The following is a 26984-nucleotide window of genomic DNA, read 5'->3' as shown; positions in this document are numbered from 1 at the left end:
CAACCCATGAAGCAAAACAAAAAACACTAAAAGTTTATGGTGGGAATAAAATGGCAGTGCTACCATTTTTAAAGACTATTTTATGTTACATCAGTGGCATATTTAATTACATGACATAATATAAAATGACATAATATAAAAATAATACGCACTGAGTGGTCACAGGTAAAATGTGAAATCACTGAGAAGCTAAGCTGGAGAGAACTTAATGTCATTTTATTCTCCGTGAAAGTCTTCCTTCAGCCTGATGAATGGGAATCAAAAGAGGAAAATAGGGGCTTCCCTGGTGGTGCAGTGGTTGAGAGTCCGCCTGCCGATGCAGGGGACACGGGTTCGTGCCCCAGTCCGGGAAGATCCCACATGCCGCGGAGCGGCTGGACCCGTGAGCCATGGCCGCTAAGCCTGCGTGTCCGGAGCCTGTGCTCCGCAACGGGAGAGGCCACAACAGTGAGAGGCCCACGTACCGCAAAAAAAAAAAAAAAAAAAAAAAAAGAGGAAAATAGCTATACCTTCCCAAGGACTGGGCTCTTATAAAACATGCAGTAAGCATTCTATAAGCATTCTACTAACTGGGTAGCTGTACAAATAACTACTCAGTTGTGTTTTTAAAACAGTGGGTCTGGCCTCTCTCTGTGATCTGGGGGGATTTCTTTTTCAATCTGAAATAAAAATAATTATATTTCCTTACAAATGACATGTGCACAGTGACATCTGAACGTATTTGAGCAGCAATACAGCTGTGCCTTAATCAAATTTACACTTACTAACAACTGAAACTGAAAATCAATACGTCCTGAAGAAAAATCACATGAATAGCAACTAAGAACCTAACGGCTGTGGCTACTCCTTTCCAACCCCCACGACTAAACTGCGCGACCTCTTGTGTCCGTGAACTTCAGTTCCGTGGCTTTGTGGGCTGAGTGAGGTAATTCAGCCACCACAAGATGATATTGATGCCAGGATTTTATCATCATTCGCTTTAGATTAAATCATATCTACGTAATGCATAGGAGACAGCTCAGCGTTCTCTTCTTGGGAGATTATTTCCATACCAAGCAACAGCTATACCTCAAACTGCTTTTATCCCTCAGATAATTTTTTGTGTGTCCATTTCAAATTCAAGATGCGCAAAATAACCAGAACGTAATATAGTATTACTCAGTCATAAAAGGGGTCATTTGTAGACACGTGGATGGACCTAGAGACTGTCATACAGAGTGAAATAAGTCAGAAAGAGAAAAACAGTTATCGTATATTAACTCATATATGTGGAATCTGAAAAAAGTGGTATAGAGGATCTCATTTACAAAGCAGAAATAGAGACACAAACGTAGAGAACAAGTGTATGGATACCAAGGGGGAATCGGTGGTGGGATGAACTGGGAGATTGGGATTGACATACATACACTATTGATACTCTGTATAAAACAGATAACTAATGAGAACCTACTGTATAGCATAGGGAACTCTACTCAGTGCTCTGTGGTGACCTAAATGGGAAGGAAATCCAAAAAAGAGGGGACATATGTATACGTACAGCTGATTCACTTTGCTGTACAGGAGAAACTAACACAACATAGTAAAGCGACTATATTCCAATAAAAATTTTTTTTAAATATACAGCAATGATGATGATTTTCATGTGCTTGGCCACAATACGGGTGTCTAGTTGATTGCTTTCTGCACTATCATTTTAAGTGGTTCCTTCTTCTTGTTGTTGGTATATCCTGCATCTACCTGAAACTAATCAACAAATGTTTACTGAGAGCCTACTGTGGTCCCATCACTGTGTCTCTCATGACCAACATGGCGTGGAGAACTGATTATACTGATGCTAGGCTTTGCGTGACCAATGTGGGCAAAATTGTCTAAGAGAGTCATCAGACACTAGGCCTGTGGCGGCCAGGGCGGAATCTAGACCAGCCGCTTAGTCACGCCCGGGGCTCTGGGACTGTCATTGTCAATTGCCTTGAGTGTCTGTTTTGGTGAAATTGACCCTAGACTTAAAAGGTCAAAGTGTGAGAGACAGAGTCCATGCAGTCCAGGGTCAATGATATATTCCATTCTCTGGGAAAAAAAGCCAGAAATACGATCTGGAAAAATGTGATCTCCTGTTAGATCTAGAGTTAACAGAGGACGGGGTTTATATGTACAATAAAAATATTTTTGAAAAAAGATAGGAGAAAGCTACAAATTTCTATGTACTCTTCCAATATTTACCATTAGGCAAGTTTTTGTAGATAATAGTAAGGTCACTACGCTATTATTAATATTAGCGTGGTTCTAAAGTTTGAGACTCTTAAGCCATCTTACAGTTTGTTAAATCTTCAATTTATTTTTAACAAATAAGATCAATAAACATTAAGCAATGATACTTAATTCCAATAAAATAAGAAATAGAGCAAATCTCCCATTCTGTCTTAAACGGGAGGTTATCGGGTAATTATACTCCTAGAAGCGCATGAAATAAGAAATCTCAGGTGTGAAGTGCTTTCAGGTTAGTAGAGATACAAAAACAAGAAGAATAAGTATATTTATGTTATTCAGATCAATTAATACCTTCAACATTTTTACATTATTTTGTTACTTATGCAAGACTTTTCTCTTTGTTATTTAGAATTCTTATTTTTAATATACCCAAAGTAACTTACAGGTAGTAACACTGTTGTCAAGTTTTAAAAACTAGAAAATGAACGTGGTACCCACTTTTTAAAAGAGTGGTAAAAAGGACTCTAGAAAATTTCAAAAAGATATTGATTAAAAAATAAGTAACATTAAGATTTTCAAAGTTTTAAATTAGGTTGAGAATGTTAGTCTCTATTGCTTGCAGTATAAATATCTGCACAGAAAAAAATACTCTTACCATTTAAAAATACCCTAATGAACAAGCATGTATTTGGTATGGTGAGAAACTAGTTAAATAACAGAAAAAATATATTTTAAAGTAAGTGACACTGCAGGAATCACTGGCCGGGAAATTTAAAGCCCAAAGAGCACATTGCAATGAAGTCCCTATAAACTTAACCGCTCTCTGACAGATGCTTGTAACGTAGCAGTGCACAGGAGTTTGTGAATCAGGCTTGAACCGGGTTGGGTTTCACAGAGCATCTCAGGAGAGGCTGACTCACTTTGGAGCTGTGTCAGTGATGGGTCAGCAACTTCCATATGATGGGAAGAAGGCAGTAACTGCTCAGGAGTCCGGGATGCTCACAACCTACCTGAAGCCTTCTCCTCGTTGCAGTTCAACAGGTGTGGATTTGCCTGATGCATCAAAAGAAGTTTCACCAGGTTTGCCTGAAACATTAAAGGTAATTGAAATAGGAAAGATTATGCTGGATACTTAAGATTCATCAGTAAAGAATCCAAAGTTGCTATCCTCCAGGGGCACTGATGGAATGAGAATGCATTAGCATAACCTGCTATGCTAAATGTTTCTTACTCTCTCCATTTCCTGTTTTTTTTTTTAATGACATTCAAACTGTTTTATCAATTAATGCATTCAAATAAAAAATTACTCATCAAGTGGGTTAAGTCGTTGAGGATTTGAAAAGGTTCACTTAACGCCTTTCACGTCGATTTCAGGGCACCTAATGGGAGGAATCACGTTACAGTGTGTTTTGTTTTAATTTAACAATTCATGAAAGTCACACTTCTTGTTACTGCCCATCCATTACAGCATCATGGACAATATGAACCTAAGGTCTAATGGACAGTTAGAAAAACTTCATCTCAAGTTATAAGAATAAAGCAACTTGATGAGAGATTAATATATTTTTTAAAGTTTATTATAAAATACATCATACATACAAAGCATATGTATAAGGGATAGGTACCGTTGAAAGAGCAAATAATGAAATAGAGTCCAGTGCACCCAAGTTCTTTAAATGTCATTCATAGTATGTTTGTGTGTTCTTTTCCCAAATTATCCCTGTTCCTACTTCCCAGAGTTGACCACCGTCATGAATTTTATGTTAACCATTACTATGTTTTCTTTGTAAGCTTAGACCTTACTTAAGAGGTATCCCTAATCAACACATCGCTTTGGTTTCAGCTGTTTGTCTCATTTATAGAAATGAAATCCTGGTGTATATATTCTTCTGCGCTTTGCTTTCATGAATTAACATTGCATTTTTGAGGTGATGGGTTTAACCGAGCTCCATTTGTTTGTTTGACTGCACAGAACTGCATTGTACAAATACATCTAACCACCTTCCTCTCAGTGGACATTCAAGCCATTGCAACCATTTACCTATATTTAAGAATAATGTTGCTATAACTATTCTAGTTTATATCTCTTAGTGTACACATTCAAGAATTTCTTCAGGATAAATGTACTTAGGACTGAAATTGCTGGCATACAGGTCTGGTCATGTACAAGTGATGAGCTAGCTCCAATTTTTTTTCAAAGAGTTCAAGTTTACACTCCCACTGCCAACCAGAGTTCCTTTTGTTCCACATTCTATTTAATAATTTTATGACCAGCTATTTACATATTGCTAGATTCACATCCTCCCTAACACTTGATATTGTCATTTAAAAAAATTGAGCTACTGTACTGGGAAAGAAGCAGTAGCCCAGTACAGTTTAACTTGCATTTCCCTGCTGACCATGACACTGCACACCCCCTCATGTGCTTTATTTCCATTCTTGTATTTTCTTTTGTGAAATCTGTTCAAGATTTTTTTGCCCATTTATTATTGAAGTATTTTTCTTTAAATTATTGATCTATATGTTCTAGATACATTTGTCAGATATATGCATTACCAATAATTCCTCCCATTCTATGGCTTGCCTATTCATCTTCTTAAAAATGTCTTTGGATGAACAGGATTTTTAAAATTTGTTTTACTTCTGTTTATGCATAACTTTCATATATATTTTTTTTTCTTTAGCTGTTAGTGCTTTTTAGGTTCAAATAACTCTTTGCCTACTCAAAGGCCATGACAATATCATAATACATTTCCTTCTAAAAACTTTATAATTTGAACTTTTACGTCTATGGTCCATCTCAAGTGAATTTCTGTAAGTGGCACCTAAAGGCTTAAGGTTAATTTGGGTCCAGCATCCTTTGTTTCTCAGCAGTATTTGTTAAAAAGACTATTTTTTCTTATTGAACTGCTTTTGAGGCAGTCTTGAAATAAGTAAAAAAAACATATTCTTGAAAAAAGTATCTAATGTTTTTTTCAAGATAATCTTGTCTATATAGGTCCTCTGCATTTCCATATAAACCATAGAATGAATTTTCAATTTCTGTGAGAAAGGCTGTAGTATTTTGTTGGGATTGCGTGAAGTAAACAGATGCTAGATTAGCTTTACACGGCTGCCATAAAACATTACCACAAACGTAGCGGTTTAAGCAATAAATAATAACTATCTTACACTTCTGCGGGTCAGAGGTCTGACGCCGGTCTCACTGGGTTCAAACCAGGGCATTGGCAGCACTGTTTCCTTCCGGCCCCAAGGGAGCATCTGTGTCCTGACTCTTCCAGCTTCCAGAGGTGCCCACATTCCCTGGCTGGGGGCCCCTTCTTCATCCCCAGACCAGCAGTGTCGCACCTCTCCGACCATTTCCATTGTCGCATTTCCCACCAACCCTCGGCCAGGAACGGGTCTCCGCTCTTAGGGGCTCAGTGATCACAGTGGGCCCACCTGGAGATCCCTTCCCACGTCCAGACCTTTAACTTAGCCACAGCTGCAAAGTTCTGCCTTGTCAGGTAACATACTGACAGGTTCTGGCGATCAGGGTGTGGACAGCTTTGGGGGCCACTATTCTGCGTTCCACAGGTACTATTCTCAGCAAAACCCACTGGCGTCCCGGGGGGAAAATTAGATGGAATCTAGGGGATAAGATAACGTCTCACCTCTTCTTCTGTACGTAGTCTAGCTTCACTGGCTCACAGGGAGCCGCGGGCAGAAGCCTCGCACCCAGCCCTTCAGACCAGAGTTCCTGGGGCCAAATGGCTGCCCCCAGGGCACCTCAGCTCTGAGGGCCGTGCGCAGAAGCACCGCCCACCACACCTTGTCCAAGATGGTGGTGGCGGGCCGTGTGCAAAAATCTGCACCCGGCACTGGAGCTGTGAGCAAGAATGCACCTGTGCTACCCGCCCCCGCACAGAACTCCAACCCCTCCCACTGAGAGATTCCCTATAACCAGCCACACCCACACCTCTCCGTTCTCCGATCAAAGAATAAAGCTTCCCCACAGAGAACCATATTCCATATCCTGTAATAAACCACAACGGAAAAGAATATATAGATATACAACTGAATCACTTTGCTGTACAGCAGAAATTAACACAACACTGTAAATCAACTATACCTCAATAAAATTTTTAAAAAAGAATAAAGCTTCCCTGTGCTTCCGAACCCAACTCGGTCCTGTTCTGTTGGTGTCAGCAGGCCAGGCAGGAGGACCCTTGTTGGGGCCCAACTTGAAAGGGTCGGTAACAGGATCTTAATAATAGTCACTGTCTCAACACATGAATATGGCTTACCACCTCATTTATTTAGGTCTTCTTTACTTTTAAATTATATTGTTTATATTTATATAATACGGTTGTATAGTTTCCAGTGTAGAAATCTTACATGTCTTATGTAAAAACTATCCCTATATATTTTATGTTTTCAATGCTATTTTTCTTTTTAATTTTGGAGATTCCTTTGGAATTTTTATTCTTTCTCTTTTCCTAAGTTTGTCTTTCCATTTCTCAGTTTATTATATTGACTAGAAGGGGACTGGCTTTTCTGATCTGTGGCTTTGTTGTTTGTGTGACGTTTGTCAGTCATTCTCCACCCATGCAAGCACTCTGCTCAGACACTCCAAAGCATCTCCCCACCCATCAATCACTGCTCTTGTTAGTATTCTCATTGTAAAATTAATTCGATTTTAAACAGTTTGTGCCATTGCTAGCTTTCCCACAAGTCCACTGCAAATCAGTGTTTGGTTTTACAGAAAATAAAATATATCAATAACACTTAAATCATGTTACAGCAGACCGCTTATATTTAGGGTTTATTTTTATTTCCAAATATATACAGTTTACTAAAGACATAGATGTTCTCTCGAAATCTGAGAGACAGAATATATAGAGCAGGGTCCCAGGACATCAAAATGGGTATAGAAAAGAGTTTTGTTTTGTATCAAAAATTTGAGAGATTTGCTTGCTTTTCAACCATAGGAAAGGAAGGGAAGAAGGGAGGAAAGGATGGAGGGAGGGAAGAAGGAAAAGAAAAAAGCAGGAGGGAGGGAGGGAAAAAGCAAGGAAAGAAAGGATGAAGGGAAGAAGAAAAGCAAAAAGAAAAGAAAACATGCGAAGCCAAGAATTATGTAAGATTGCCCTTGTTTTTCACAATTTTGAAAAAAAACAGCAGTACCTAAAAGCTTTCATTTTCTGACAAAAATGTCCGATTGTAGGAGAATCTAACAATTACTTTGCATTTCTAAATTTAATCCACTCTTTACAGAACTCCAAAGAGAAACTTGGGCGATCTCTCTGCAAATCACCTCTCTCCACAGCTTCCCCTGTAACTGCAGAAAGCACTGGAGTGGTCAAAGCAAATGGTTTCTTACATGAAAATCTATGACCACAAAAGGACTTCCATTTTCTTTGGGGCCTGTAAAAACAAACATTCATGTGTGGAATGAAGAAGATTCTCTCACTTGGGGAATTCCATTTTTCTTCAAGTCAGTATTTCCCACGTGCTTCCAGTTAGAAATCAGTGAGGCGTGCCCCGGAACTAAATTAAGCAGGGCAAGTACTGATTTCAATTTCAGAGTAGTCTGCAACGTTTGTTTTAACCTCAGGTAAGATCTTTAGGTAAATTACTTCAGTGTGAGTAGGTAAAGTGTGAACCCAACAAAGATTCATCTCCACTATTACAAGAACTTTATAATCACCAAAACTATCAGAGGGTAAGGTGGCTGACATTCTGTGTGTGTGTGTGTGTGAGTGTGTGTGTGTGTGTGAGTGTGTGTGTGTGTGTGTGTGTGTGTGTGTGTGTGAGATTCGGGGTCTCTGTGTGTGTCAAAGGAGGCCCTGCGTGGCTGACAGAAAATATATTTAAGCTGAAATTTAAACTCACACCAATTACTGGCTATGGACTTTGCTCATGCTTTGGACAACTGTATTTCGGTTTGGATAAATTCAGCAAAATTAATTCCTTGATGGTCATTTAAATTACTTCTTTAAAAAGTAAAAAAAAGAAAAACTGAGCATTCAGAGATAGTCGAATTCCTAGTCCAGAAACTAAAAGAGATTGTTTCACTTAATAAAGGGAAATTATGTTAAACGTCTTCGGGAATTCAGAATTTGCATATCCTACACTCATGGGTCCATACTCTACATCAAAATGGATAAATGCCTGTAAAACTTCAGATCTAAAAGATGAAAAGATTCCTCTGATGAACTCTTTAGACTATTAAAGAGGTGCTGCCCATCCTGTTTTGCCCTTCATTGAACTCCCCCTCCACCGTGCGTGATCTCTTTGAGTCACCTATCACAAATCTCTATGTCCAGCGCCCCCCAACGCCCTGCTCATGCCCAGGTACTCCTGGATATCTCCTTGAGGATTTCTCCTGTTGGCCCACCACTCTCGAGGTGTGTGCTCACCCACCGTCTCTTCACACACGTGTTCAGTGATGCACTGAGACAGACAAGCATCTGCTAAACCAGGACATTCGCTGACTCTCTCATGAATAAGTAGCAACTGAGTGCTCTGTGCCAGCCCCGTGCAGGTAAAGAAATAGACATTGTACCTGCACTCAGTTCTCACAAACTAGAGGGTCAATATGAACAAATATAAGAGAGAATTCCAGCACGTGATAAGTGATGTGGTATGGGGGATACAGGTGCTACGTAGGGTGCATGACGGGGGCATCACACTGGGATCCAGGAAGGTAGAAAAGACAGCCAGTGAACTGACAACTCAGGGGAGTCCTGCAGGGCGGGGAAGATTTAACCACTCAACAATTTCAAGAAAAGCAAAGAACATGAAAAGGATGTACATGGTGGCATATTCCAGAAATCGAAACAAGTTCAGTATAGCCATATCCTCCAACCTGGTGGGGGGAATAGGAGAAAAACAGCGGTAGAATTAAGCAGAATTCCTGGCCCATGGGGACTCTTGTGTGATGGAGTAGGTGTTTCGTATCAGCAGCAATGGAAAGGATGGTAGATCGGAGAGTTCTATTACATTTGCATTTAGAAAGCTTGCTGTAGCCACGTTGTTGAGAGTGGAGCGGAGGAGGGGGAGAGGACTCTATTAGGAGGCTGATGAGCTGATCCAGAGGCAGAGATGCTGATGCTCTGGGTGAAGGCAGAGGCAGAGAGGATGTACAGATTAATCGGTTGCGTTTATAACTCATACAGCTCAAAGCTATTCACTAGGGAGGAGTTTGTGGGCTCAGTGGCTTCTTAGTTACGGGAGAGGCAGGAAAACGACAATGCCCAGGTTTGTGACGAGTAAATGGTGACACACAGAAGGGACAACAGACTGGGGAAAAGAAGATGATAATTGCCTTTGTACACAAGTTGGGTGTGAGGGCAGACTGATAGAGATTACCCACCAGGCAGTGGTCCTCATGGGCCGGGAACTTGAGAGAAAAACAAGAAAGGGCTTTGGGGGCTGTGATCATATAGAGCATTTGAAGTTGCAGGTGTGAGATTCCCTAAAGACGTGTAAACATTGAGAAGAGAGGGAACCTAGGATCCAGCACTGAGTTTATCAATAGCTGATGCTCAGCGGGGTACCGGAGAGTGTTTTTTGTTTTTCTCAATGGAAAAAGGCATATCTAAAGAATAAAAACTCTGAATATATCTCAATTCTTAGGTACTTGGGTAAAATGTATTTAAGAATACAAACGACTCCTTTGAACATCAAGATATGCAGGTTGTGTGACTCAAGATACTTTTGAAGGGAAGGAGATTTAGATTTTAGCATTTGTACAATTATTTACTTATCTCTTGTTGTAGCATTGGCAATCTTATTATAAACACTAAAAATATGTACAAGGCTAGAATAGAATTTTATTTTATGTACAACTCGTAAAAAGTTGTAAAATCAAAGGACTTACTGCTCACGTAACTTATTCAGTTCCTAGTTTTAAACGAGAACAGGCATCTCTTTTTTTCTCACCGGAGAAGTTAATATATTTATAAAGGCAAGTTTTAAAATAGGTATGCATGTCAGTTACAAATCCCAGTATACACGTCAGTTATAAATACTGTTATAAATTATGGACCGCCTTCTCCAAAAGGCATTCATACTTGTAAGATTTATGAGAAACTGAAGTTGTGATGAAGGTCTGTAAAAATGCCATTAGTCTCTCTAAAATGTTAGCATTTCTAAAGTTTTTTTCCCTGAACTGAGGTGTATTTATTTACAGTAAATTTCTTTAGAGAATTATAAATCTCCCATGCCTATAAATTGATATCCAAATAATACCTCTTTCTAAAATATCATTTCCAAAATGAATATGAAATAGTATTTTTACGGGTGAACAATTTTTAAAAACAATTCAAGACATCCTATGGTATTTTCTGGACAAAATAATCAAGATACAGTTTACTCAAAATCCTCTATTAACAGAAATCTCTCATTGTTTTTTGAGTCTAAATCGAGGAAGAGTATTCTGGGTTTGGTGTCATGTGTTCCAATGGAAAAGCCCCACTCTCTCTTTCAGTGTTAAAGCTTTGCTTCTAGTTCTTGGCTGGTGGATTTGTCCATTCAAGCCCTTCCGCTGCTCTGCTGGACACCAAGAAAGCATGCTGGGCAACACAGGTAAAGTCTCTGCTGTGTTGGAGCTTACGTTCTGGTGGAGACCCCATTGGAGTAGGTTTAATGGAGCAAAATGGAAAAGACATATGATCTTCAGACCCTCTCCTTGGCACTAAAATGTTGAAGGATTTAGAAAATAATTAATGGCGAGTCATTTTCTAGAGAAGCAGAGGGTAAAGGTGAGATTGGTTTTTAAATCTGCCTTATCTGTACACTATCGGTGGCCATTTCTGGAAAACTGTGTGTTGGACATCTGTCTCTGTGAATCTAGCAGCTGGATCAATTGACCTGGACACATGGGCACAGATGGTCTGATGCATTTACCTCCATCATTCTCACCAACCTTCCAAGCTATGTAAAAATCCCTCTTTTAACAGAAGTTGATGGTTCTCAGTGATTGAAGACCCTGGGGCCAGGCTCTAGGGAGGAAGAATCAGCAAGGCTGGTTAGGCTCCTACAGCCAGCGAGGGGTGGCTGATGCTAGAGCCAGTGCCGGGCCATGGAAATCCTCAGAGCAAAGCTGGTTGAATCCCTGAGATGTGCAGAATGACCTATGGTGTGTATGTGTACGTGGGAGGAGTGTCTGGGAAATAGAAGACAAAGTAGGAACCCCCCTAAAATTATGTTTTTTAAAAGTTGGGGTCAGATATTGTGCAGCTGGTTTTGAAAAACATGCAGCAATTGGGAAGTGTTTCTTCATTAATTTACCATTAATCGTTAATAGATGGTAAGCGCTGGGAATGTAGCTGGTACACTGGGAATACGGTAATAAAAACATTCACCTTAATTGCTCTGCATTTTGCAAAGTCAATGCAGCTTTTGAATCATATTTCCCATATAAGTTCATGACTATGTTTCTCTAGGCTGAAAACATAGTTTCAGAAAACCCAAAGTTTGGGAAATTTTTGGAATGTGACAGGTAATGGCGTGGAATACCGATATCCTCTACCTTATCCATCAGTGATTCTTCTATCTTACGGCTTTTGTGTGACAAACGTTCCAGGAAGCTTTATGAAGGAAGCAGCAGTTGTATTGGGCTTATGTGCCTTACATCAAGTTTTACAGGTCTTTCATAAATAAGTAATTTTTGTAAACAGAAGCAGTTGTTTTAAAACACACCAGCTTAGATTGATTTCTTACTGGTCCTCTCTGCTAATTATAATAAACCCTGGAAATAACAAGCAACCCAAGAAGAACTCTGAAAAGTCCAAGGAGAAAGGTGACTCAGGACCCACAGAAGGGTGAAACCATGGAGGGGCAGGGTAGCCTACGTCCTTACACCCAATAGAAGAAGGCAACCCTGGACCCAGTGTTTCCCAGCCCAACCCAGCGACAGAAGGGGGCCCAGGTAGAGGCATCCCTCCCCCTTTTAAACCATGTCTCCCTGACAATATCAGGTGAATACAGCACCATGACCCTGCTAACACTAAGCGTCAGAGCAGGCACTCTTTTTCCACTGAGACCGAGATGCCCCTCCCCAAAGAGAGACAAGGGTGGCTGGGGAGGGGATGGCACCTGCAAGTGGGGGGGGGGGCCGCATACTCCAGAGGCCTCCAGCCCTGAAAGTCTTTTGTCCCCGTGGAGATTCTCCTACCCCACCCAGAGACATGGGGCAGCCTGGCCCGAGGAAACGCCTTCTACCCCTTTGGGGACACCAGAAGAAACCAGTAGGAACTCCAGGGGCACCAGATAAACCAATCATACCAAAATAATACCTGGAAGGGTCTGAAAATTAAACTGTCATTGGATCCACCTCCCACTCAGGTAGACTGGAACCTGAACGCTTAACCTAAGCAGGGTGACTGCCTGCTAAAATAGAAGATGTATATAGGACCAAGATTCTCCTAGCAACATAGCCAAAATGTCCAAGAAGCAATTAAAAATCTCTCATCATGGTCACACCAAAATCAGAAAATCATAATTTGACTAAGACAATTAACTGACACCAAGAGCAGGATGAATCATGCTGGAATTATTTGATGATGATTTTAAAGCAGCCATCATAAGAATGCTTTAACAAGCAATTACAAATTCTCTTGAAACAAAGGATAAAATAGAACACCTCATCAAAGACATAGAAGTTATAAGACAGAACCGAACGGAAATCACAGAACTGAAAAGTACAACAGCAAATAAAATGCCTCAACTCATACCAAATATTTCATTTGACCTGCAGTTAAATAAAACAAAAACCATACACTGGGTCCTGAAAAAAACCATTTAAATGTCTGGTAACAGAAAAGTGGCATATTTAGTCCAAGGCATGTTTTTAAAAAATTTTTGTTAAATCTAATCCTATTTCCCCTGAGTTGATTCTCTTATGAAAGTGGTTAAAGGGAAACAATTAGCTCCTCTTTGCAATGATATCTGGTCCAAAATCTAAAAGCCCAGTCAGTCAAAGTGAAAAATTGGTTAAAATGATTCATTCAAGTTTGGTCGTGTTCTGCTACATTTTACCACTTTCAGATTTAGCTCCTTCCAGAAGCAACCTCTGACTACAATGGGCACATTTTGATAATTTACTGATTACCACCTCATCAGCACAGGCCAGTAAGTTGTGTTCAAGGAAAGAGTACTTGCTTATATGTTCACTTCTCTATGTTTTACAAATGATAAGACTTCTCACCCAGTGTATCCTGGGATGCTGCTGTGCTAGCATGGATTACTAATGTCCTGATGGTATACTTTTGATGCCCTGATACTCCTGGGATCCTAGTGAGACCTGGGAAACCTGGACTCCTGAGGCCAATGATTTCAGCTACATCCAGCCTTATCTTAACCCAACCATTCACTTATGCACACGCTCGCTTGCTAGAAGCACAGATTTGGAGTTGTCAGTAGCCTGATAAAAATATTTACTGAATGAATGAATCTTTTTTCTCCAGGAAATGTCATCAGAACAAACAACGTTCCTATTAGTTTGGAAGACCTTCCCAAGCAATATGCTTTTCCTACGATGCTTGAGATGCAAATGCTTTCAATTTATTCAACAGTTGCATGACTCAAATTGTATGACGGATATTTTGCACACTGGTTAGTATCTAAGGGATTTAACTTACTATAAATTCTGTGAGTGAGATTGTTACCACAAGCTAATGTTTGGACATCAACAAGTTTAGCTTCAATCTCCATATATATGTAACCTGAGTTATATTTTCTACTATTACCACTAAGACTTTCTCTAACATAACATATTATGTATTTTTTGTAAATCAATTGTAACATTAATAAATTATTATGAACACCGCTGGATCACATTCACCCATATAAATTATTTAGAAGTTAAAGTTTGCTTCTTCTTCATGGTATATTAGTATCTAGTGAGAAATTAGTTTGTGCAGTAGTAACTCAAGATATATTAGCTACAGCCAAGCATCAGTTCAGAGAAAGAACTCTGCTACCCATCCTTCATTCATTAAAATGAAATATAATTTATAGAAAAAAATAAAATATAAAATGTAATTTTGCTTTACATCTACTAACTCTAGAAAACAAACACAATTACCCTAGACTCATGAAACTGTACACTGATAAGAACTATATAATATTAAGAAAATAGTATTAAGTCCATTCTATAAAGAATGTTTCTAAGTTTTGATTATTTCTCCAATGATTCTGACTACAACACGCAGAGTTCTAAGGAATGTAGGCTATGAATGTGTCCTTCTAAAAGTAAATGTTTTCTTTCAACCACAAACATATTTGTTTAGTAAGACGATTCCATTAAAAGTCAAGTTACATAATGTTAGTACATAATCTGAAAACAAAACAAAACAAAATATGAAATGATGTACTGATCATAAAATAATTCTTTAAAAATAACCCAGAACATTATTTTACCTGGCCGTACTTTGCTGCCAAGTGGAGTGGGGTCCAGTACTGATTATCTGCTACATTGAGATCCCCGCCATGTTCCAGGAGAAGACATACCACTTCCTTGTAGCCACTTGCACATGCCATATGCAACTGCAACGAAGAGATATTTTGTCATTTAACTTAAAAAAGCAGGGACAGCAATGTAGTTTATTCAGTGGTTGAAAGACACCCATTTAATAAAGTATCAGATCTAAAACACAGAGACCTTTTAAAAAGAACACATATGTAATTTTATTGGGTACGAGTGGATGTCATCATTCTTTGAAAAAAGGGTTATAGGTTAATTATTTATTATTTTCCTTCTGACCCTGACAATGTGCACTTTTCCATGTAATTCCTATTTCCCTCTCCAGTGCCCCTTTCTACTATAATCTGAATACTTGTAAATACAAAATATAATATCTCAGTGATTTACCACTTCTTGTCCCAAAGTCACACGTGTACTGACTAGCTCTAAAATTCCAGCCCTGTATTTGGTGTTACAGGAGGGGGACTCAAAGATATAAATGACCACAGGAAATGTGATCATTGCCATGGCTACATACATGTAAAAGGGACAGGAGGGGCTTCCCTGGTGGCGCAGTGGTTGAGAGTCCGCCTGCCAATGCAGGGGACGCGGGTTCGTGCCCTGGTCCGGGAAGATCCCACATGCCGCAGAGCGGCTGGGCCCGTGAGCCATGGCCGCTGAGCCTGCGCGTGCTCCGCAACGGGAGAGGCCGCAACAGTGAGAGGCCCCCGTACCGCAAAAAAAAAAAAAAAAAGGGGGGACAGGAGCAGTAGAAAGGATGAATTAATGCCAACAAGCTCTAAAATGATTATGTAGCTATCATTTTAATATTCTCCCAGTTGAGTTTCTCAATGCAAACTGAAGCTTAGAAATGAAGCCTCAGGAACTACCATGATGAGATCAGGGTTTGGAGGAATTTTTCAAATTTTCCTATGGGGGAATTCCTGTTTCTTGGCAACAGGTTTTATTTGTAAGTAAATTATCATCATCCTCAATTGAAACTAGGTTATTAAGTAACTACATGGTTCAATTTGTAATCATAATAATTAAGAAGAGGAATCTATAAGGAAAGGAAAAAGAAGAACTAATTTAAAAGTAGTAAAAACAACTTCTAGGTTTTGTAGCATGGAATCTTGTAGCTCGACTCCTTGCCATTTTTATTACAAAGACAAGATTACAATAAAGTCAAAAGGGCTTATTCAATATTAATTTTGATAAAATTCAGAAAAAAGTTTGCTTTTCTACCTTTGGACTTAATTATGCTCTTCAATCTACAGTGACGTTTATATATTTATGTTTTGTATGTACTTTCAACTACATTAGAACAACAAATAATTCAATCTAACTTGAGGTATAAACATTAAGAGATTGCCACACTTGGTTACACACGGAATTCATCTCGTTGACATTCCAGCAAACCATCCCTCGAATGATATATCCACAGCTATTTTAGAGAAATACGATTTACGTATTTTCCTAAAGAACTCATCTTTCTCCTCCTTCTAAATTTATTTCATATTATTTGAATAATCAGTCAGTGACTGGCAAGTTACCCTGCTATATGCACTAACATCTGGATTTCAGATGCTCACTTGTAGCATAAGCCTGCATGAAGAACGGGTCCACTGGTTGGTTAGCGCCTCACACCAAGATGCGAAGTTCGTAGGATCAACCCCTTCGTGAGTAGATTTGTTTTCCATGTGGCAAAACTCCGGTTCCACCATTCAGAACTTAGCCCAACTCTCACCCAAGTCATCCCCTGAGCTACTCACGAGGTAAAGACTAAAAGGGAAACCATCTTGGCTAACTTAGCAGCAAAGCAATACAAAGCAGGGGCTGCCAGTGACATCTACGGCAGCAGGCACATTGAATCCTCGGTTATCTCAGAATAAAAGCAAAACACCTAACTTTTTTTTTTAAGTATGGTTGATTTACAATGTCGTGTTAGTTTCAGGTATACAGAAGTGATTCAGTTTTATTATATATATATATATATATATATATATATTTTTTTTTTTTTTTCAGATCCTTTTCCCTTATAGGTTATTATAAAATACTGAACATAGTTCCCTGTGCTATACAGTAGGTCCTTGTTGTTTGTCTATTTTCTATAGAGCGGTGTGTATATGTTAATCCAAAACTCCTAATTTACCCCTCCCCCTCTTTCTCCTTTTGGTAATTAAGTTTGTTTTCTATGTCTATGGGTCTATTTCTGTTTTGTATTTAAGTTCATTTGTATCATTTATCATATGGCATATGTGTGGAATCTAAAAAAAAGGCACCAACTTTGAAGTCACTCCACTTCATCACAAGAGATAACAGAATATTTAAAAATCATCCTAGTAACATATCAGAAGTTTAGATCCATTACTTTGATTCTACTGGCAATCAAGTTCTGTATCCTTAAGTCACTAGACCTATGGGTGGGTCCCGTTTCTCATCATGGAAGTTCGACTTCAAGTTAAAAATTTTTTAAAGTGCCTATTTTCTGGGCTTCCCTGGTGGCGCAGTGGTTGAGAGTCCGCCTGCCGATGCGGGGGGCACGGGTTCGTGCCCCGGTCCGGGAAGATCCCACTTGCCGCGGAGCGGCTGGGCCCGTGAACCATGGCCGCTGAGCCTGCGCATCCGGAGCCTGTGCTCCGCAACGGGAGAGGACACAGCAGTGAGAGGCCCGCGTACCGCAAAAAAGAAAAAAAGTGTCTATTTTCTGAAATGGAATTTATAGTCCTGCCTTGTCCTGACCATGGCTGGACGGTATCGGTGCCAAAGTGTGTAAGTGTTGATCACATGACATCTTAGAATACCCCTCTCCTGCTATGAGAACCACAGAGGCAGTGGTTGTTCCCGTAGAGGATTAGCAACAGCTTTTTGGAAGCACAGTCCTCATGGAAAGTTATCGCAAGCTGGAAATCACCTACCCAGTTACAACACAGAACAGGACGTTAAAGTGGTTTCACAAACGTCCTGCATAAAAGTTCTACATTACTTCTTCTCTTCAGAACAACCGATGGGACAGTCACCATCCCAATTTTGCAGCTGGAGAAGTTGTGGATTAGATCACTGAGGTAACTGACCCAGGGAAGCAGGGCCACCGTGGGCTGAAGCCACGTTCCTCTGCATGTCCGGCACTCACATTTTGAAACAGCAAAGGCGAGTGGACATCCAAGTTGGCCGGGCTTCAAGGATAACGCTGCAGTGTCAGTGCTCCTAACAAACGTTGCATTCACTCCACAGTTTATTTGTTTAAACATGCAAATGTTCTTCCTGCAAACCTCCCCTGCCTCACATACCAATTCGGTATTCTAATGTGCGTCTCTAGAACACGTGCACAATTTACACACTCGCTTGTTTCCCCTGGCACACCAGCGAGGTTGGCACGGCTGTGTGTGTGAAGCGTGGCTTATTGCCACCTTGCATACTAATGATGCGAAGCTCATAGGATCGACCCCTTTATGAATAGATCCGTTTCCATGTAGCGAAACTCCAGTTCCACCATTTAGAACATAGCCCCACTCTCACCCGGTCATCTCCTCAGCTGCTTATGAGGCAAAGACTTAAAGGAAAACCCTCTTGGCTTGCTTAGCAGCAAAGCTAGACACAGCAGGAGCTACCAGGGACGTCTAGGGCGGCCGGCACATTTAATCCTAGGTCATCTCAGAACAAAAGCCAAACACCTAACTCCGAGTCATTCCACTTCATCACAACAGAAGATTTTAAAATCATCCTAATAAAAACTCAGTGAGGCCTGACTTCATGCAAGTTGGAAGTTTTCATTATTATATATGTCCAGACGCTCTAATCTCTAAATCGAGGCTACGTACGGTGACAGAAAGTAACCACAAAAGCTTTATTCCCCAGATGTGACCAGAAAACTGATGACACTGGCTAAGTCTTCTTCCAGAAGTAAGGATGAAACAGTGCTGCCGAAATTTAAAAATAGGAAACAAAACTAAAATTGCTTGATATTTTGCACTTCATGGATAATTATTTTCCAACAAACCAAGTAAATATGGCTCAAGGCCAGATGTGATATATCAAATTTTGTGACAAAACAGGAAAGAACCAGCTTCTTGATAACATATATACTAGTTATCAGTGCTTTCAAAGAGTATTTATGAACCTGAACTCAGGAACTCCTTTTCATATGCTCTGTAACGTGGCTTTTTTGGGGGGAACTGTATCCTTTTCTGAAGCTTTTGTTTTCTTTTAAGAAGAATATTAACATAAACTAAGAGATCTTTTTAAAAGAGCTATCTTGGTGGTGGGAGGGATAAATTAGGAGTTTGGGATTAACATATACACACTACTCTATATAAAACAAACAACAAATTTCTCCCGTGTAGCCCAGGGAAGTATACTCAATATCTTGCAATAACCTAGAGCAGAAAAGAATCTGAAAAATCATATATATATGGATAACTGAATCACTGGGCTGTACACCTGAAACTAATACAACATTGTAAATCAACTATACTCCAAAAATTTTTTTAATAAAAATTTTTAAAAACAGCTACCTTATATTTGGTTTTTTTTATTGCATGTTCCTAAAAAAGGAAGAAAAAGCAACATAAAAACCATCTTACTAGGAGTTGATCCTCCTTGAGTATTCTGTTAACAGTTTCACCTCTTTTGCACATAACAGTGTAACAGCGTGGGGCACTGTGCCTGATTTTGAACCACAACTGACATTCCAACTCAGGATGTGGAAATCCGTCTGCGGCCAAGACTGTCTTCTTATCATGATCAGCAACAACAGTCAGGAACACACCATCCACATGCCCTTTACAGAAAGACAGCTCCAGGAGTGGCAGCTATTAACATAATCGACCAACCAACTCAGACAAAAGAATCAAAGAATCTGCTATTTGCCAAGTGCTGTGATCCTCAGGGAAGGACTTCCCGTTCACTGTGACTTTCTTCGTACAAAGCGTCACAACCTCAATAACAAAACGAGATTTAGTTATTACAGAATAATTATACACCACACTTGTGTTCTCTGTTCAATAAAAAAAGTGACCAGGAATGTCAAAATTGCAGATGGTTGAAAATGATAGCAATTTATTGCTGTGTATTGATTCTTTTAATAGCTTATCTTCTGAGGTATGTAGGTCCTTTTATTGAGCGGGGATTGAAGCCCATGTGCTGTTTTTATTTAGCTGTGATTTCCAAAAACAACAACATGAAGTTGTAATATCTTCTGCCAAACAAAGAAACACAGACTCCACTGGGTTTTTACTACGCGTTAGATGTGTTAATTAACGTAGTTCCTGCCTTAAATGAGCTGTTAATTAAATAGCCCACTCTCGTCTGGATTTTGACCTCACTGTTCCACCAAAGCCGTCCCGATGAGAAGACCGAGGACGCCCAAGTTACCAAGTCTGGCAGCTGAGTCTCCACCTCCGTCTCCTTGACCTCTCAGCAGTGTTACCTTGATAGTTAATCATCCCTCCTCCTCACGCTTTCTTTACTGGGCTCCCGGGACATCTCATATACTCTCGGTTTTCCTCCCACCTTGGGAGTTCCTCTTCGCATCTCATTTCTGGATCTTCCTCTTTTCCTGCGCTCCATGGCTCAGTCCCCAATCCTCTTTCCTTCTGTATCAAATCAGTGACTTCATGCAGGGTCAAGGGCCTCAACAGTACGTACGTGCTAAAGGTCCCCAAACTGCTTGTCCAGTCCAGGCATCGCCCAAATTCCAGACTCCAGTATCCAACCACAGACTCGGCACCTCCATGACGTCGGCCAAGAGGCACTTTTAACTTCACATTTCCAGAATCCACCCTGATCCTCCCTGCTCTGAGCCCGGTTCTGAGCCTTCTCTACCTCATTCAGTGTCAACTCCATCATTCCAGTTGTTCAAACTAGAAATACCGGAGTCATTCTCAAGTCTTTCCATCCTCTCTCATCACATTCCGGTCAGGAAATCCCAATGGACCTTCTTTCAATGTAGACTGAAATGAGCCCCTTCTCATCACTCCAGCATCTACCATCTTGGTCTGAGTTGCATCATCGCTTGTTAGATTAAAGCAAAAGCCTTCTAACTGAACTCTCAGCTTCACCCTCGTCCTTTGACAGTCCATCCTTATCACAGCAGTCAGAATGAGGGATCCTTTTAGAACAGGAGTAGGATCCTCTCTTCAGAGCTCTTCAATCTATTCTCATCTCACACAGCGTAACTGCCACAGTCCTCGCACAGGCCCACAAGATGCTGTGTGATCTGGTCCTGGTTACCCCTCTCCTCCTGTTTTCCCTGCTCACCCACACTAGCCTCCGCGCTGTTTATCAATCACACCATACCTGGCCCTGCCTCAGGGCCTTTGCACTTACACCATTTAGCCTGGAATGCTCCTCCTTCACACCTACAGTGTGCGCAGACTTCTTTCAGGCCATCACTCGGAACACTTCTCGAGAGTGAGAACTTACCTGTCTACCTACGCAAAATGTCAACTGTATACCCAGCATGCCCTGTCTTGTTTTACTATTTCTCATTTGCATTTATTATTAGTAATATGCTATATATTTAGCTCATTTATGTTGTATATTACCTGTCTTCCCCCAATGAAATGTGAGCCCATGACAAGAGGACTTCTGTGGTTTTGTTCACAGGTCACGGTCAGTAAATAGTTCCTCAATAAACTAGTTGGAATGTTTTTCCATTTGAATGTGTTATTTTTCAATAAACTCTAAACATGCTCTGTTTTCTTTTCCTACAGCTTAGAGTTACATTTTTGATAGTCTTCTGAAATTTACATCCCAAAGGCCAACATCAGTATCTAGGAAGATGATTCTATCGAGAAGTCTCAAGGCACTTACTTTGCACTTAATAAGTCTATAAAGCTGTCAGGTGTCACACAACTCATATCCATTTGGTTACGTTGCTTTCCTCATCTACCGTGCTCAACCTCACACCATATTTTCCCCATGTTGTAGAAACTGGACCACTTTCTAAAATTGGTTCCAACCAAATTCTATGCACCCCATGCTTCAGAGCTCATAATCCCTTCTGCTGCCCTAATTTATTTTCCTGAAACTTAATACATTTATGTATTTCCACAATCATTCATTTTAACCCCAGCATGCCCAGCCCAGGTAATTTTTATGGGTCAATAGGACCAAACGTTCTTATTTTGGTGATTAGACATTGTGTTTACATTAAAATTAATCCAAATTTAATTGCTGTGTGTTTAATTTTCTGCAGCTGTGCCTGATAGCAAAAAAAAGAAAAGGAATGACAGGAGTTTGCTTGAATTTAGAAATTCATTCATCAGAGTAATTCAGTTTCTTTTGCTTAAAATTAAAATGAAAACATTCTCCTGTAAGTTCCATCTCAAAAATCACATTGACAAAATAATGGATAAAAATTACTCTAAATTTGTAGGAAAAACATGCATACAAGGAAGGCTTAAAGAGAATATATCAACAGATAAACGTTGGGTGATGGTATAAGTGATTTGCATTTTCCTCTTTGCAAAATTTCTGCAATAAATATGTATTACTTTTAAATCAGAAAAATAAAAAACATTATTTAGAAGTTAATTGTGTATAATTCTATGTTTTAGAAATCAACGTACGTTCTCAACTTAAGCAGTGTCTCCTAGTGAAGCGTGGAACTTACCAGTGTTACACCATCATTATTTTTCTCATTAACATTTCCTCCACATGACAAGAAGTGTTTGACGTCTGTTAGCATACTCATTGGTCTCTGAAGCTTCATCTGCCGCAGTGATGTCAGATCCACTCCTAGGGGGGAAAAGAGCCTTTTTCAAACAGAATGTACACTGCTCCTCAGCTGCAGGGGGTAAAAATTTAATTTTATCTTATATTTTTCAACGTGTTCCTTCCTCTTTGAAGCTCCTCTTCCAATTTGAACTCTCACTCAAAGCATCCGTAATTGTTTCTCTTGGCATGCAGTCTTATTTCCAGCTAGAGTCTTGAATAATTTTCCTCTTATTATATCCCAAAATGTGATAGGATGCCTTACCCATGGCAGGCTTTCAGTGGATTTCTGTTTTAGTATAAATCATCAGCATAGACTGCCCAAAGTATGGTAAAGTACCTGCATTGAATTGAAATGAGTTGTAAAGACATACTTTCTGTTCCCTATGATTTTCCTCATTAAAATAGCTGCTCCTAAAAGCAATGCAGTGTCCTGGAATAGAAAAAGGATTTAGCGGGAAAACTGGAAAATTCTGAATAAAGCCTGTAGTTTACTTAATAACATTGTACCGATGTTAACTTCTTAGTGGGGTGAATACAGCAGGCTGTGTACATTTGTAATGCTAGGGGAACCTGCATGAAGGGTAGCTGGGACCTCTCGGTACTATTGTTGCAACTTTCCTTCAAATTATTTTTTAAAGGACGTTCCAAATGATGGTTTCATGACTCTTAATGTTAATAAGGAGAAATAAACTAAAATTGAGTGAAGACTGATAGCCCGGCTTCAATGAGGTGGGTGGTTTATGCAGAGAAGACTCAGTTCAGCTCACCTGCGTATACCTCTATCCAGTATATATTTCATCCTGAGCTTTCATGGTGGTGTAATCTCACGGTAGCGTATATCTCTGCATTTCTGCATCCCCTGTTCCTAACGTTGGTTCCTGGACATAATAGGTGTTTACTAAGGGGAAATAATCCACCTCATTCCAAGTGAAAGTAATAATAACGTCATAGTGAGATCAATGATGCTAATGGAGATGATTCTGCTGCTGCTGAGGAGATGACATCTGTCCCTCAGCAAGTGTCTGCTATGAGCCAGCCGCACTTCGGAGCAATTTCTCTCTCTTATCTGATTGAGTCCTTGCCACAAACATGGAGAGAGAGCAGTGGGCTAGAGCAAAAAGGCTGCAGTGATCCTCCTGGCTGTGCCTGGTCTGTGGCCGACCTCCCCAGGGTGACTCCTGGAAAGTGACTTAGCCTGGCTGTCTGTATCCTCCGTCACTCAGATAATAATACATATCCCAAAGGAACAAAGCTATGGGCAGCGTTTATAAGACCTGTCTGCGTGGCACAGCGCAGCACGGTGCCCATCGGCTGTCATGTCCCCCTAGAGCGCACCACGCCTGCCTCCCTGCATCCCTTGTTCTCCCAGCCTGTGTCTTGCACTTACTATTTGTGCCAGTGGGGGCAGGTAACTTATCCTCTGCCTCAGTTTCCTCATCTGCAAAAGGGGCTGACAGTTTATTTCACCAGTTGTCGTGAGAATGAGTCAAAACACATACAGCATATAAAACAGGATTTAGCTTGCAGGAAGCACTCAATGAAAGGGACCTGTCATTTCATTATCAGTCAGCCTTCTGGTACATGGATCACCTGCCACGCATTCAGGAGTGTTTTTCTTTACAATAAGGAGGCAGGGAAAAACCAAACAAAATAAAGCCAAATGCAGTATTTGAATAGTGTAGCTTGTTTCAAACACTCAGTTCAAAGCAAACCCATTTTAGGTGAAACATGAATGAGAAACAGGAAAGCCACATCTCAGCTTCCTCATCATCAGAAGCCATTGCAGAAGGACTAACAGATCTCCCTAATAGGCACGTTGGAGGTTTCTAAACAACCAGCTGAAACTGGCACTCTATTCCTATTTTTAGGATTATGGAATTTGACACGTGAGTAATATCTGGAAAACGCTGTTTCTCAGATGTCAGTGCTCAATTTTGCATATGCTGAAGTAGCAGAAAAACCTAATGGCTGCCCTACCCTAAGGCCATATTATTTTAACTTTTATAATATTGCATGTTTACTGAAGTGGTACGCATCTCTTAGAGAATTATTTAAACACGTAATTAAAATTGAGTGATAAAAAAAGAATAGGGCTCAAAGATGAAAGACACAAATTAAAAGAGATTAGCTGTCACTCATTTCAGACTCATGCACATTACAACATATTAGGTGGAAACAATCTATTTCTGGTGACTGTTGTGAAGATATGAGGGGAATATTATGACATTGTACCCCATTATTTTAAAACTTTATTTTGAATCAAATATGATACCGATTAAGATGTGATTTTTAGATTTTTTCCGACATGTTCGGGGAAAAAAACCCCACAGATCTATTTTTGGTAAGACAATAGAATGGAAATTCCCTCACTTCTTGGTCAAATTTCTTAAGATGCTTCTGGAAAAAAGCCAAACAAGATGACTACAGCCCATAAGAAATCTATTATTTTGTAGTGGATAACGGGCCAATCCTCTCTTTCTGAAAAGAAGTTCAGTTTTATTTTCATACTGTTTCTTGAAAAAATTAATACATGCCCTGCTTAGATTTACTATTTTGAAAGGAATTTAGTAATTTTTTGTTTAATTTCGGACATAAGAAACCAATCATTTACCTGAAATGCACAAGTTATTACATGTGATACTAATTACTGCTACCTGATTACATTTGATTATATCAATAAATGTACATTAACATCTCAAGTCAATCTGAACCTTATCTTAACCTTCCTTAACTGACCCTCTCAAGGTAATATTGTTTTGTAACAATTCAGCGTTTCCTTTTCTCCATTATCCATCCTGTATCCGGGGTATTCTGTGCCGCTATCACAGATAATTTTATCACTATGCTATGACATGACCCACCCCATGGCTGTACCCTGGGGTTCCCTAAGCTCCGAGAATTGCATCTAATCTCAATTTTTGTCACCATGGTAAGCTTCCGAGGAGATCCAAGACTTGACGGAAGCAAAAAAGTTAAGCAGGCTAATGATGAAAGTTGTTCTAGCAAAGGAGAAATAAACCAGTTTAAGCCAAAACGGTGTTGTAACCTCTACCGAATCCTGTCCCCCAACTCTGACCACAGGCTTAATGTGGGACTGTCCCAGGCAAATCGGGATCACTGTCACCCCAATAATGGGATGATTCTGAAGGGGTTGGTGACGGAACAGCATTTTGAAAGAACTTTGTTAAGCAGGAGAAACCTTCAAGGTCATTTGCAGACTGATGAATCTGGGAGTCTCTGAAAAATGCAGAGGGAGGGCTAAGTCTGGAGTTAAGAAGACCATTTTCCAAGGCTCTTCCAAAATAGAAAGACTGGGGTTTTAACTAGGGCAGTAATAGCGTGGCTGGTGAGATATGTGGACTTCTTAGAAAGATGTCAAGGAAAGAATCTGTAAGATTTGGTGACAATTCGACGTGAGGGATTCAGGAGAAGAAAAGTGACGTTCAGATACTCAGATTTCTGGGTGTAAAGGTAAAGAGAATACAGAGAGAGTGTGAAGGCACAACATGAAGGTCCACACTGGACACGTTATTTCAACTCGTCTGACATACAAGTCAAAGACACAAGACACGTAATGAAATTGCAGGTGCAATGCAGAAGGTCTTGAAAGATATCTAAGCTGCAAGAGTAACCCTGGGGTCAGGTAGCTGCTAAGGACACTAGGAAGAGGGGAAGATGACCAGGGACAGTGTGTAGAGAGAAGATGCTCAAAGACAAAGCCTTGCGAACAACTAACATAAGTGGTGCCTCCAAAGGAAACTAAAAGAAGGGAGAAAAGCTATGGGAAGATCAGAGCAGGTGAGCCTTTTCATAGGAGAGTGTGATCAAGGCCACTGAACGTCACAGGGAGATGATGCAGGAGAGCAGAAAAGTGACAGCTGGATAGAGAGCCGAGGGCAGTGGCAATCACCGTAGGGACGTGTCCAGATCGGTAGGGGAGGAAGCAGAACTTCAGTGGGCTCAGGAGAGGAAATTAGGAACTCAGAAGAATTATGAGCCCTTTTTCTCAAAGGATGGATTTGAAAGACAGGAGAAAGGGCCACGGGTGATGCTGTATGAAGGGCAAAGTAAAAAGGGTTTGTTTTACTCTTCAGGGACTTGGAAACATAGACCTATATGTTGTTTTCCGTGGTGAGCATCGTTCCTGGACACCTTGAGCTCTCCCCGCAGCTCTCCCCTTTCTCTGCTGGCTCATTTAATAATCAGTGGCTTTCCTTGAACGCCAGCTGGCTTGTCGTGCACCGGAGATCTCATCTGCATCAGATGCTTGATCAGAACTCCTTGCTGTCTTGTTTTCCGGCCCAGGAAGCTCAGGCAGTGAGCTGAGGTTAATTGCCGCGACCAGGGGTACAGCGTATGCCGGCGGTGACAGTACAGTTAGAACCTGTGACCAGCGATTTTCCATGTAATCGGCGTGCTCGCTACCTGGCCTGTCTTCTCCCACATGTGTCCTCGTGTGACAGTGTGATAAGTACTCCGATCTGAAGCTGAACGATGCAGAGTGAGAATTCAAGGTTTTCCCCCGCCCAGTTAGAAGAACGCAGTGCACCAAATAATGAAAATCCCATCTTGGAACGTTAGAAATTTCTAACAGTATCAGCCCATG

The 26984-nt window shown here is 40.3% G+C and overlaps 1 protein-coding gene across 5 annotated transcripts in view; it reads right to left on the bottom strand.

Moving 5' to 3' along the window:
- The window catches only part of MYO16 (myosin XVI), a 641507-nt gene that overhangs the window by 289961 nt on the left and 324562 nt on the right, over positions 1 to 26984 (bottom strand). For all 5 annotated transcript variants that reach the window (XM_079902787.1, XM_079902784.1, XM_079902785.1 and 2 more), the window contains 3 exons: positions 22275 to 22399; positions 14617 to 14742; positions 3219 to 3294 (listed from right to left, as the gene is read on the bottom strand). In XM_079902787.1, coding sequence (XP_079758913.1) covers positions 3219 to 3294; positions 14617 to 14742; positions 22275 to 22399 — 327 coding nt within the window. The remainder of the gene's footprint in view (positions 1 to 3218; positions 3295 to 14616; positions 14743 to 22274; positions 22400 to 26984) is intronic.

Source organism: Stenella coeruleoalba (assembly GCF_951394435.1).
Source record: "Stenella coeruleoalba genome assembly, chromosome: 18".
NCBI lineage: Eukaryota > Metazoa > Chordata > Mammalia > Artiodactyla > Delphinidae > Stenella > Stenella coeruleoalba.
The sequence above is the reverse complement of the archived record's forward strand: the minus strand, read 5'-3'. Positions and strand labels throughout refer to the sequence as shown.